Source organism: Cheilinus undulatus, linkage group 3 (assembly GCF_018320785.1).
Source record: "Cheilinus undulatus linkage group 3, ASM1832078v1, whole genome shotgun sequence".
Lineage (NCBI taxonomy): Eukaryota > Metazoa > Chordata > Actinopteri > Labriformes > Labridae > Cheilinus > Cheilinus undulatus.
This window is the reverse complement of record NC_054867.1, coordinates 37,361,658-37,374,248: the sequence shown is the minus strand read 5'-3', so window position 1 is coordinate 37,374,248 and position 12,591 is coordinate 37,361,658. Positions and strand designations below refer to the sequence as shown.

At 37.3% G+C, this 12,591-nt stretch overlaps 1 protein-coding gene across 1 annotated transcript; it reads right to left on the bottom strand.

Annotated features, from left to right (window-relative positions):
* Window positions 1–3,546: 3,546 nt before the first annotated feature.
* Window positions 3,547–12,136, bottom strand: LOC121507317 (protein shisa-5-like). The gene is made up of 5 exons (XM_041783598.1): window positions 12,112–12,136; window positions 11,576–11,732; window positions 11,323–11,474; window positions 7,916–8,047; window positions 3,547–4,587 (listed from the first exon to the last, which is right to left on the bottom strand). The coding sequence occupies exons 1-5, from the start codon at window positions 12,134–12,136 to the stop codon at window positions 4,475–4,477; spliced, it is 579 nt and encodes a 192-aa protein (XP_041639532.1). The 3' UTR covers window positions 3,547–4,474.
* Window positions 12,137–12,591: the final 455 nt, after the last annotated feature.

Here is a 12,591-nt window from a genome sequence, read left to right as displayed (position 1 = left end):
GATGAGACTAAATCCTCTCATGTGAACTTGCTGGCATTATGATCCGTTCCTAGTGTTAATCACTCTCTGCTCCCTGCTGCCCTCATGTGGTATTAAAAACAAGCAAAGGAAGTGCCAATTTATTAGGTACAGCTACTAAAGCTCACAGTTAACAGCCCTGTGGTAACCTTTATAAAGTTTGAGTTTTTTCAAACGTTTCACTTAAAACAAACAATGTCAGTCTGCTGGTCATTAACAAAGTCTGCATCCAGGAACCATGAATGACTGAAAAACTTTGTAATAGTCAACCAGATAGCTTTTAGTCTAATGCTGTTAGAACAGCACTCAGTGTTCAGTGTGGTTATCTAGAACAGTGGTTCTCAGCATTAGGGTCGATTCCCCATTAGGGGTTGCGAGACACTGTGGGAGGGGGTCTCCAGATGCCTTAAAGAACAGGAATATTTTTAAATTTACAGTGTTGCCACTTTATACCAATTTTGACAGATTTGTCATCACTTTTTTCTCACCAATTTTGCCAACTTGAACGCATTTTTGCCACTTAAAACCCATTTTTTTGTCAGTTTTAAACCCTAGCCACCACTCTTTTTCTGCCTGTTTTGCCACTCCTAAAATAAATATTGCTCTCTTTGCCTATTGTTGGCTCCGTTGACCCATTATTGCCACTATTAACCCCTCTTTATCACATTTTACGCACATTTCATTATTTAATATGCCCATTTTTGCCAGTTTAACCTGTTTCTGCCTTTTTCTGCCCCAGTTAATCCTTTTATGCTAGTTTATATCATTTGTTTCATCCTATTTCACCAAATTTCAACCTATTTTTGATACTTTAACAATTTCAGCCACTTTTTAAATCCCCTTTTACAACTTAATATGCCCGTTTTTGGCACTTTAACCCATTTTTGGTTATTTTTTTTGCCACTTTTATCCTATTTTTGGCACTTCTAACCCATTTATGCTACTTGAAAACACCAATTTCACCATCTTTACCAGCATTTTTGCCATTATTAACCAATTTTAGCTATTTTTAATGTATTTGAATTCTATTTTAAACAAAAAGATTAACATTTTTAAGATGAGATAAAAGATAACTGTTTCTTTGATAAGAGTGGTCATGATTCAGGTCCCCGGTCTCTGACACCTTTGTTTTGGGGGTTGCTGGCTGAAAAGGTTGAGATCCCCTAATCTAGAAGACTAGAAAAACAAATAAGTCTACACAAGATATTGGAAAAAGGGGAAACTTTTTATCACAATCCTCCACATAAACATTGCTATCAAGCTTTTTTGTTTTCCCAAGCATGTGAGAAAGCTCAGCTTAACTGTATCTCTGTGGAGCATCTCAGACAGAGCAACAGAGCATTCATTGGGAAATCTGTGCTTTCAGCAGTTTCTCCCACTCTCATACACATGCTTACTGGCTCTTTGCAGTCTTGGGAACAATTATCTAAAACAGGATTTTTTGATATCCAGTATCATATGGCCCATGTCTGTTCTGTAGGCAGCTCCCATCTGTGACAAAAACACCAGAAAGATTCCACTGAGCAGAGGAAAAGAAAGAAAATGTGTGTGTGGGATGCCCAGAAAATGCTGAAAACATCCTAATGGCAGCTCGGGCAGACGGCCAAACAAGAATGCCTTCAGACAGAACAAAGCCCAGTCAGAGTAAAGGATGGAAGAAATGAAGGCAGAAGAATAAAGGAGAGGAGGATGCACAGTAGTGATGGCCGGCTGTAAAGGCGATCCGCCTCAGTGTCCATGACACTGGAATAGCTGAAGGAGCGCTCATTAGCAGTCTGAGACACACTTCAAGGAGAGATCTTATTTTAGCAAGGAGCCATACGTACAGGCAGGGTCATCTTTCCTGTTATAGCTCTCCATGACTGAATAGCCAGTCAGCACTATTACTGTATTGATTAATGGACAGTGTGGGATGTTATAAGAGGGAGTGCTGCTGGTTATTATGGGATTAAATGCAAGTCCACCCACTGTGGCTATTTAATGCACGTTCCCACAGGAAGAGGCTGCAGTGGTTTGGTCTTGACTGTAACATTTAGTATGGCATCATGGATTTTAGAACACACTGATTTCATTGTGTGCTGGATGAAGATGCAAGGTGGGGGAGGGATTCTCAACTGGTGGGTGGTGGCCAAAAGTGGGTCGCAAAGCTGTTTTTAGTGGGACGCGAGTATGTGCCTGGAAAAACTGTCATGTGCAGAAGCCTTTAGCCTGTTTTGCCAATGGGTAAAATTTAGTCGATTTATCCAAATCTGGACTTATTAAGCTCTTTAATTTGGGATAACAAAGCTTTTCTTCCCATCATAAAGTCTTATTTTCTCCTGAAAAACTCTAGAAACTGTAGAAAACATCCTTAATTCAACATTATTGCAGCAATACATTTTTAAGTATATCAACTGCATTGTCAAACCTACCAACCATAGATCCCTTCCATGCAAAAATAAGTAATAACACACAGCAGCAATACATATAAGATGTAAAATCCATGTATCAAATAACGGTATGCAACCAGGTAACTGTATTTAAGTAAAATTAATACGACATCTAGCTGCAGCTGCCATACTGGGTTGGGACTAGAACTATTTCATACAAAACTTCAAAATGAGTAATTATCATTACATCATGGACTGATCCCTTAGCTTTTAACTACAATCTCATGGTTTGGTTTTAGAAATAGACTAGACAATAGGAAAATAAAATGTTAAAATCACCCAGAACCAGCAGTGAAACCTTCACACTGTTTTTGTCATTCAACAGGACACGAAAGCATTTATCATGATAATTTCAAAGACTTAGTTTTTTGCCTGTATTTAAGAGTAGACAGGACAGTCAATTAAGTTGTAAATTGAATGGAGAGCATGCAGGTAATGACATGTGGGAAAGAAGCCACAGGATGGATTTAAACCTTTGCCGCTCGCTTGGAATACTAGATGCCATACATGAGACGTGACCAAACCAGTGGGCCAACTGCGTGTCATGGGAACAATTCTTAAAAAGTTGATCAAAATAATTCAAATAGTTTTTACAATGAAGTGAGGCAAATTGTCCAATTTGTGAAGCTTTAAAAAAAAAGACATTTTGCATGGAGAGTTACTCAAATAATCATTGTAGCTGCACTCGACATTTGTTAAATTGCTGCTAAATATCACTTCTGTAAGCTCTTTGTACACTTTAAATCCAATATATACATTTAAAAGTAAAAAGTAACAGATTGGTTATGGCCTAATTGGGAGTAGAATGCCTGATTTACATCCAAAATATAGGTAAGGAAGAGTATAAGTAGCAAAAACAAACAATAACTTGAACTTAAAACAAGTGCAATGATTTGAAGATGTGGCTCCTTTCCCCTGTATCATTCTCCTGTTTCTAATTCTATCCAATTTCCTGTCTAAATAACAGCCCCAAAACCACTCTTTAAACAGTACATAATCTATTTATTCTTGCAAAACTTAGCCAGCAAAAGGCAAAGACATATCACTTTAATACAAATAAGACAGTGAAGAATACACTCAGTGTTTAACATTTGTGTGAACCATGAAATATGAAATGTAAAAAGTCTGCCAACTGTGGTTACAGTACACCCATGAAGTGTTAAAGACATCAGAGCTAGAGAATGCTGAATAAGCTGGTACATTTGTTTAAGCACTGACACTTCTCATCCCAGAAACCAAAATCAAACAGATTATTAAAGACATTCCAAACAAAAGACAAAAATAGTTAACCACAATGCATAAAAAACACATGATGATCTCAGGGTATTTGCCAAGGTGGATTTTTTTTATTATCATTATATTTAATTTCCAAGACAAATGCACTCTTCTATGTCCTGGGATAACTTAGATTGTTTAGTGCTGAGTTATATTCAGTGCTGTGACAAATTAATACCCGTGCATGTACTCCATTAGTAGTTGAATAGCTAGACTTTCCTGTTATTAAACGCAACAGATACCAGAGACTGGGACAAATGGAGTTTAGTGTGTGCTGTTTTGACTGCGCTGATCCTCAGTCTTCTGTCAAAATAACACAGGACAACTAAAATATTCATACATTCAAAAAGACCCAGCATAGATTGATAATTCCAACAAACTAATCAAATAAAAAGACTTGACAGCTGCTTACAGCTTCCCCCGTTCCCTCAGCTGTACAAAATAAAAGTTGTCCAGGGGCGGCCTCTAGTGGCAGCTGGAGGTCATTTTGAAGAAATGCTCATAAAGAAGAAGCCATTGGTTGTAAAGGTTAAAGAAATTGCAGTAAAATTAGTCCCAATAAATGAGATTATGTTAACATTACCTTAAACAAGCAGTTTCCCAAAAATATATCTAATTCCTGCCTCTTGTCAACCAATGAGATTCACATGTTTCACCCCCCCCCCGGCTATTAGTGCTGTATATTCGTAGTATATAGTATAGTTGCACTGTGGTTTTAAACATGCAGTGAGTGATCCTGGGATATCCCAGCCTTAGACATTTGGGTAAGCGGGGTTGTAGGGTGGCTGTGAGAATCCACCTGGTTGTGCTGGAGGTACAAGAGGGTACATCGGCTGACCTGGTGTGAATGCAGCGCTGCCAGGATCTAACAGAAACATAAAATACGTCACATTAGAAAATATAAGTTTTATCAGTCAAAGGAAAAGTTAATGCTGTTTTATTTTTGTTGGTGTGAAAATATACAGGAACAAGTCTCCTCTCTTCTATGTTGCTTTCAAACCAAAAATATATCAACTAAGTAATGATGGAGACCGTTGTGGACAAAGTAGCAAACCTTATCTTATGCTGATTGTGCCCTGTGCAGGCCCGCCCATTCATTGATGATATCACTGTATTAAAGCATTTATGCTAGCTTCTTTCATTTTGGAACTGGAAAGTATATCAAGCTATTATTGGGTTCTGATGTGAAAATTATTTGTGCCACTTTTTAACCACATTTTAACATCTTTTCATCACTGTTTTCTCTCTTTTGTTACTTTTATACAATTTCAGCCAATTTTTTCCACGTTTCACTAATTTCCCAACTTTTAAACCATTTTTTAAACATTTTTTTTGGCAATTTTCACCCCCCCCCCCCCCCCTTTTTTGTGTTGCCAATTTTTGCCCCTTAACCTTTTTTTTGCCACATTACATCCATTTGAACACTAATTAACTCCTTTTTATTATTTATCAGAAAATTTTGCACCTGTATTTTTACCAATTTTAACCAATTTTTGTGATTTTTTTTCACTTTTTCAACCCTTTTTACTGCTTAACCTGGCTATTTTGAAACTTTTTGTTTCCACATTTTACCAATATTTGCCAGCTTAAAGCCATTTTTGCTACTTTTGACTTCTTTTTCTTCCATTTTTTACCCATTTTACATTTTTTTAACCAATTTTCTGCACTCTAATCCCATTTTCACCTCTCTTAACCTCTTTTCTCCACTTTAATCACCAATTCTGCCACTTTAAACCAATTTTTGCCACTTTTTAACTGTTTTTTTTTTACAAATTCTTTCACCAGTTTTTTGGCACATTTTAACTCCTTTAACCATGTTTTCACTCTTGGCCTTTTTTGAACCCTTGTTGCCATTTTTTGCTTCTTTCAACATTAATTCCAATTTTGCCACTTTTTAACAGCTTTTCACAGTTTTTTCACCCTTTTCAGCCCCTTTTTGGCAAATGCATAACAATTGTTTTGCCACGTTTATCCCATTTTTTCTTCTTTTCCCCAATTTTCTTTTCTAATTTTTAACCATTAATGCCACTTTTCATCCATTTTTGACAATTTTTGCAACTTAAAGTTGTCTGGTTCCTTCTATTTCATTTTCAGGATTCCTATTTGTGCACATCATGATGTATATGAAGTCTGACAGTACTTTCTAAGTGGTTTGGTCAATGTCCGCATCAACATTGTTACCATTATCAAAAAAGGTAATTCTGTTTCAAGAAAAAGAGATTTGCATTTTGAAAACAGCTATATTGTACTAAAGCATAAATACAATCATTTTTTGTTTCTTTGATAACAGTGGTTATTATGCAGGTCAAATATAAAATATGGTATCATAGATTAACTTTATAATGGATCATGGTTTTGCCAACCTCCATGGTCCCCATGTAGCTGGGCCCCAGAAAGCTTTCCCTATTATACCCCTTATGGGCAGCCTAGTGCATGCATTGGTAACGTTTCTCAATAAAATGTCTAATTTTGCTTTCTTTTAAAGTCAGTCATGCCCCTATCACTCTTTTTTTCTGATGGTTTAGTTTGCTTTTTCTGCTCATGAAGAGGCATCAGCCTGTTTCATAACCAGCTAAAACCTTTGCACCGGGGCTTTTAAGGCAACTGTGCATTTTAATTTTTTGTCAGACTACGTAAGTCTCTTTTCTATCCTACAAAGAAACAAACTAGATTTCAACATTTGGGTAAACATAAAAAAGGTCACAATTATGCTGTCATTGTTATGTAATGCATTTTGGGTGGTGATGTCAAACAGCTGCAGTCATAATTTTTGTGGAGTGTCATCCTTAAAGGGCTTTTCATTTTAACCCAAGTGAAGTTTTAGTGCTGTAATGTTACAACCCCAATTTGAAGGCAGTTGCAGCGCTGCGTAAAATGTAAATCAAGGCAGAATGCAATGATTTTTAGTTCTCATAAACTCGTATTTATTCACAAAAGAACATAAACAACATATCAGATGTTGAAGCTGAGACATTTGAACATTTCATGAAAAATATTAGCTTATTTTGAATTTGATGGCTGCAACACATCTCAAAAAAGAAGGGACAGGGCCGTGTTTACCATTGTTTTAACCATGGTACCACTGTACCAGCCATTGTTTACATCTGGGAGTAAGGAGACTGAGAAGTAAGGAGACCAGTTGTGAGAGTTTTTGGAGAGGAATGTTGTCCCATTCTTGTCCAATGTAGGATTCAAGCTGCTCCACAGTCCAGTGTATTGGTGAAAGGTCTGGATTGTAGGCAGGCCAGTTTAGCACCTGGACTCTTCTATTGGGAAGCCAGGCTGTTGTGATTGATATGAATGTGTTTTAGCATTGTCTTGCTAAATTACACCAGGCCTTCCCTGAAACAGACACTGTCTGGATGGGAGCACATGTTGTTTTAAAATCTCTATGTACGTTTCAGCATCAATAGTGCCTTTCCAGATGTGCAAGCTGCCGACCCCATTGGCACTAATGCAGCCCCATACCATCAGAGATGCAGGCTTTCGAACTGTGCACTGATAACAGGCTGGATAGAGTCCGTGGTTTCTAAAAAGAATTTCAAATCTTAATCAATCTGACCACAGAATAGTTTTCCGTTTTGCCCCAGTCCATTTCAAATGAGATTTACCTCAGAAAAGGTTGTGGCAGAAAGCTGTATCTTTGCATGATAATTTGGGGATGGCACAGCTTTTGATGATATTACACACCGTACAGTGTGGGATATTCAAAGTCTTTGCCATTTTACATTAACATTTTTTCTGAAATAGTTTCAATCTTGAGCCACAATTTTTTCACAGATTGGTGAACTTCTGCCCGTTTTTAATCCTAAGAGACTCTGCTTCTCTAAAATGCACCTTCTATACCAACTCATGCTGCTGACCTGTTGTCAATATACCTTATAAGTTGCAAAATATTCCTTCAACTGTTTTTCATTAGTACAGCTTACTTTTCCAGCCTTTTGTCCCTACTTTTTTGAGATGTGTTGCTGCCATCAAATTCAAATTGAGATAATATTCTTCATGAAATAATAAGACATCTCAGTTTCAACATCTGAGATGTTGTTCATGCTCTCTTGTGAAAAAATATGGGTTTATTATGTAAATCATTGCATTCTGTTTTAGAATACTTAGTGACGGTGCATAAGGAGTTTAAATGAGTTTTTTTGCATTAAAGGAGTTGTTAAATGTTTGAATATCATGACATTACTCACTGTAGGGAGGAGGTCCAGAAGGGTTTGGCAGGCCTCCCATTCCAGGCTGAACAGGTACAGGCTGGTACCCAGGGTTTATGGAGGGGTGGTTAGGCTGCTGGGGCATGTGGATCACAGTGGGGCCAGTTGGTGCTGAAGAGAAAAGGAAGACTTTGTCGTGAAAATATGGCGGTACTCCTGGATTTGTTGGCAGACAACTGTGAAGACTTAACTCTGTTGCTTTATTTCAAACACTTTGCCATTGACTCTACAGTATACTGTATATAAAGCAGATATGTTTCCATAGGTGAAGTCAGTGCTATTAACCCTGCATTCTTTTTAATGACCAGCAGAGGGCGAGACCATGACTAACAGTCCAGAAGTAGATGAGAAAGACATAACCCCTCATCTCTTCATTTCTATTAACTTACATCAACATTTACATGATGAATTTATGGTATAATCACTACTATCACTTTCATACAACACAGCATGGTATTTACAAAGTGATTCATGGTGCAGTTTGGAGTGGCTATATCAGAATATAAAGCAGGTCAGAATTTTACCACTACAGCCACCTGTCACATGGAACAGAGACTTAGTGACAGGTATCAACCCTGTTGTTCAAATATCCTTTAATCCTGTGACCCATGACCTTCAACCCCTCAACAAGCATTAAAAACTGGCATCATTCTGTGATGGGTATTACAACACAGAATCAAGAGCACTTCAGAAAACCATTGTCAGTTAACACAGATCATCACTGCTTCTATGAAGTTAAGACTCTAGCATGCAAAGTGAAAGCCATATATCAACAACACTGAGAGATGTTGCTGACCTCTTAAAGCAAGATCTCATTAGAGACGGACTGATCTAAAGTAGATCAGTGTGTTGTGGTTCAATAAGTTAACGTTTCAAATTGTTTTGGAAATAATGACAATTCAAATCCTCTGGGCTAAAGAGGACAATAACCATCCAGATTTTTATTAATGCAAAGTTCGAAAGCTAGCATTGATGATGTAGTGAGGGTGTACTAGTGCTCATAGCAGGGGTCACTTGCACATCTGTGAGGGCATCATTAACACTAAGAGGTACATAAAGGGTTTGGAGCAACATCAGTGTGCTTCCATCCAGATGGAAGTCTTTTTTTCAGAGACATTCCTGCTTATTTCAGCAGGACAATGCTAAGCCATATTCTGCACATTACAACAGCATGGTTTCACAGTGGAAGAGTGTGGATACTAAACTCCATGCAAGCAGTTCTGTCTCACATTATATTGTATTGTGCATAAAAAGTGCAAAATATGATCATGGAAACCCTGCACTATTGAGCATATTATGATCTATATCAAGCAAGAATGGGAAACAGTTCCACCTTCAGTTCTTCGACAATTAGTATCATTCATCCATATATATATATATATAGAGAGAGAGAGAGAGAGAGAGAGAGAGAGAGAGAGTGAGTATATAAACCAATAGAGGGCTTTGCTCCTTATCTTTGCATCCTGATCTACAAGAGTCCCCTTTTCCTCTCTCTTGGTATCTAATGGGTACATTTAATTTTATCTAATTTAATTTTATCTTATTTTATTTTGTTTTGTTTTGTTTTATTTCCATTATCACATGGATACCCTAAGTTATGTCTGAGAGTCAGTCAGTATTTTCCTCCTCTTGATACCTCCAAAATTATTAACCATAACCCATAATCCAATCCAAAATGGTTTCTTGATGGTGTTTTTTTAATCTTTCTCTACTGTTACAATCACATAGAGCAATTCTGTTGTAAAATGACTGACACTACAAGATTTTTGTTGGATAGTCTGACATGGTGCAGTCGTGAACAACCAAAAAAATCTGAGCAGCCTTAAGTTAAAGATCCTTTATGCTTGTGTTGATTTTGCAGATCTTTTTCATTATTTAGTCATGTGCAAATAAAAGTATTTTAAAACACAGAATCTCATCATGCTTTCTTTTGACAAACTAATGTATAGATTGCTATGGTTTTTTTCTACTGAAAAAAGTATGTAGTTTATCTCTATCTGGAGCCCCTGCACCTAACCACAGAGGTTTCTAGCATTGAAACAAATAGAAATAGTGAATGTTTATGCTGACAGTCACGTTACATTTTATAGAGCCTTTTTTTTTTTTTTTTTTTTTTTTACAAAAGGAGACTGTCTCCTAGCCAGTTTAAAACTCCTCTCCTCTTAAATGGCTTCCTGGAGGGAAGCTTATATTAGCTCAGCTTATCAGACATGACTGTAATCTGACACCAGACAAAACTTCCTGCTCCTGTTCCGTTTGCTCTGGCTCATGTGTCTTATTTCTCTCCTGTTGGGACAGACTTTCATTTAGTCTGACATAAGTCAGTGTTGTTGCAAACACTTTTAGGTTTTAGGAGCAGTAAAGGCATGGGCGGAGCGAGAGGGTGGCTTATGGGGCTTAAGCCCCAAATGTTTTCTTAGAAGCTCTGAATCTTTCAGGTTGGTTAAAAGAATGTTGCTTATGAATCTTATGATAGACGAATGCAAATCATGCTGGTCATAACATGGAAATTTGATTCTTAAAGCCAGACTCTAAAAAATGTATCTTTTGACTCCTGACAGCTAATGCATTCACTGCAGTATAAAATGTAGTATAAATATTGTTCTAAAAGTACAATTTTCAGCATTTTTGTGAGTAAATCAATATCTGTGACCCCATATGTTGCTTTTTATGTTCTTTGTTTGAAAATGTGCAGCTCCAGTTGGGAACTTTTACACCAAATAACGCCCCTAACCTACTTTAAAAACAAACATCAGACATTTTAGGAGACAGAAGTGAAAATTACTAAACTTCAATAAGGTGTATCATGATTTTAGAATGATAACGACAATTTTAGTGCAATTAAAGAAAAAATAATTAATGCACTGAAGAGTTTTCTTTTAGGTTGAACTGCATCATTTTTGCCTAAAATATGAATAGATTTGTTGGTATTTTAAATCAAAATGTATGTTTAAAATTGTGAAAAAATGTGTGCATACAACTGCCCGATAAGCAAAAATGTATGGGGAAGATTTGGGATTAGCCCCAGATATTAAACACATCTGACTCTGATCCTGAGTGAGGAAAACTGGTGAGCAATCAGGATGGCTGCCGCTAACTTGAAACATTCACATCCCTCTCCTGCATTAGTTCTGCACTATAGTTCAGGTTGAGGATAAGCAGGAACCTATCTGTTTGTGTCTTCAGTTAAACTAGACCATATATAAGTTGCATGTTTAACTTGCTATCTAGCCTACCTGCTTACTGCACTGATTAAATGCAATGTTCATTTATGAACTGTGGCAGTGTAATACTAAATAAAGGCTTGGGTCTCATATTGTCTTACTGTTCTTCAACTCTTAAAAATGTTTGCCAGCACAAACTAAAGTGAAACAAAACTGTCCTACTTCGGCTGCGTCCTTTTCGGCACTTCTTGTAGAACAGGCAGCAGGGAGCGACACAGCAGATGACCAGACCAACACAAAGGAGGATGGGTAAAATAGTCCCTAAGATGCTCCCCAGAAGAGTAGCTAGTTTGCTTCTGCCATCACTGGCATAGCTGTGGGAAAGGACAGAAAAATTCATACCTTCAAAATGTTTTTTTTTTTTTTAAATCTTTGCATCATGCAAAGCAAACAAGATCTTTTAATGAGGGCGCACCTATTATCACATAACCTCTGATCCTTTTCACTTAGACGATACTGCCTGTTGGTGCAGCAGGACCTTTGGTTGCAGGTTCCACAGCAGTAGGCACCCATGCAATGCTGCGTGTCATAGTAGTTGCCATAACTGTCTGTGTAGCTGTTGCAATTCTCAGCTGTAACATAAAAACATGATGAGATGATGTTCACTGATTAGATTAGCAGGTTAACTTTATCTATCACTTATGTGAGCCAAACAAACATGCATATAGGAGTTTGATTTCCAACTTAAAAGGTGTAGCTATGAGAAGGTGGCACTTGATGATTAGCTTGGCTCTTTGTTTTACTTTCTGACTATTTAACACCAATGATGCACTAAAAATCCTCTATTTTTTCAGAAAATTAAGTGAAACTCACCTAATATAGCTGGGAGCAGGATCACGCACACAAGATTTGACAAAATCGAGAAAACCATAGCTGCTATGATTTGATGAAACTAGGAATGACTTTGACTCTTCAGTGACTCAACTGTTTGAACCTGTTTGTGTGACCCACCCTGTAGTAGGTGGCCCGACGGCATTCCTGACTTCATGTGAATTTATGCCACTGGGTAATTCATATTTTATATCAAGCTAAGAAGACTGGCTGCTAGCAACAACTCAATTAAACTCATTTGGCCTAAAATGTATTTTTACACCCTTTCTCACCTCTCATACTGCAGTAATTCAGTAAAAATGTACATCCATTTAGCAAGAATTACATTTTTTTAAATATATTTTCAGCATAAATGCAGCCTGAAGGTTCAAAAAGATGAGGCCTGACAGTCAAACCAACTTAAGACACAAAATATTTAGCACTGACACGTTTTAGTCTTGTTTCTCATGCATGTGGCAATACAGCATGTGGATACGTTTCTGTTAACTCCACCCTAATCAGCTGTCAATAGGTTTAGTTGTCTGTCTCCACCCACACTGTACCTTGAATTGTTTCTTGTTGACACTTTACTTTTGTTCCCGTGGATCTAAAATTCTGTAA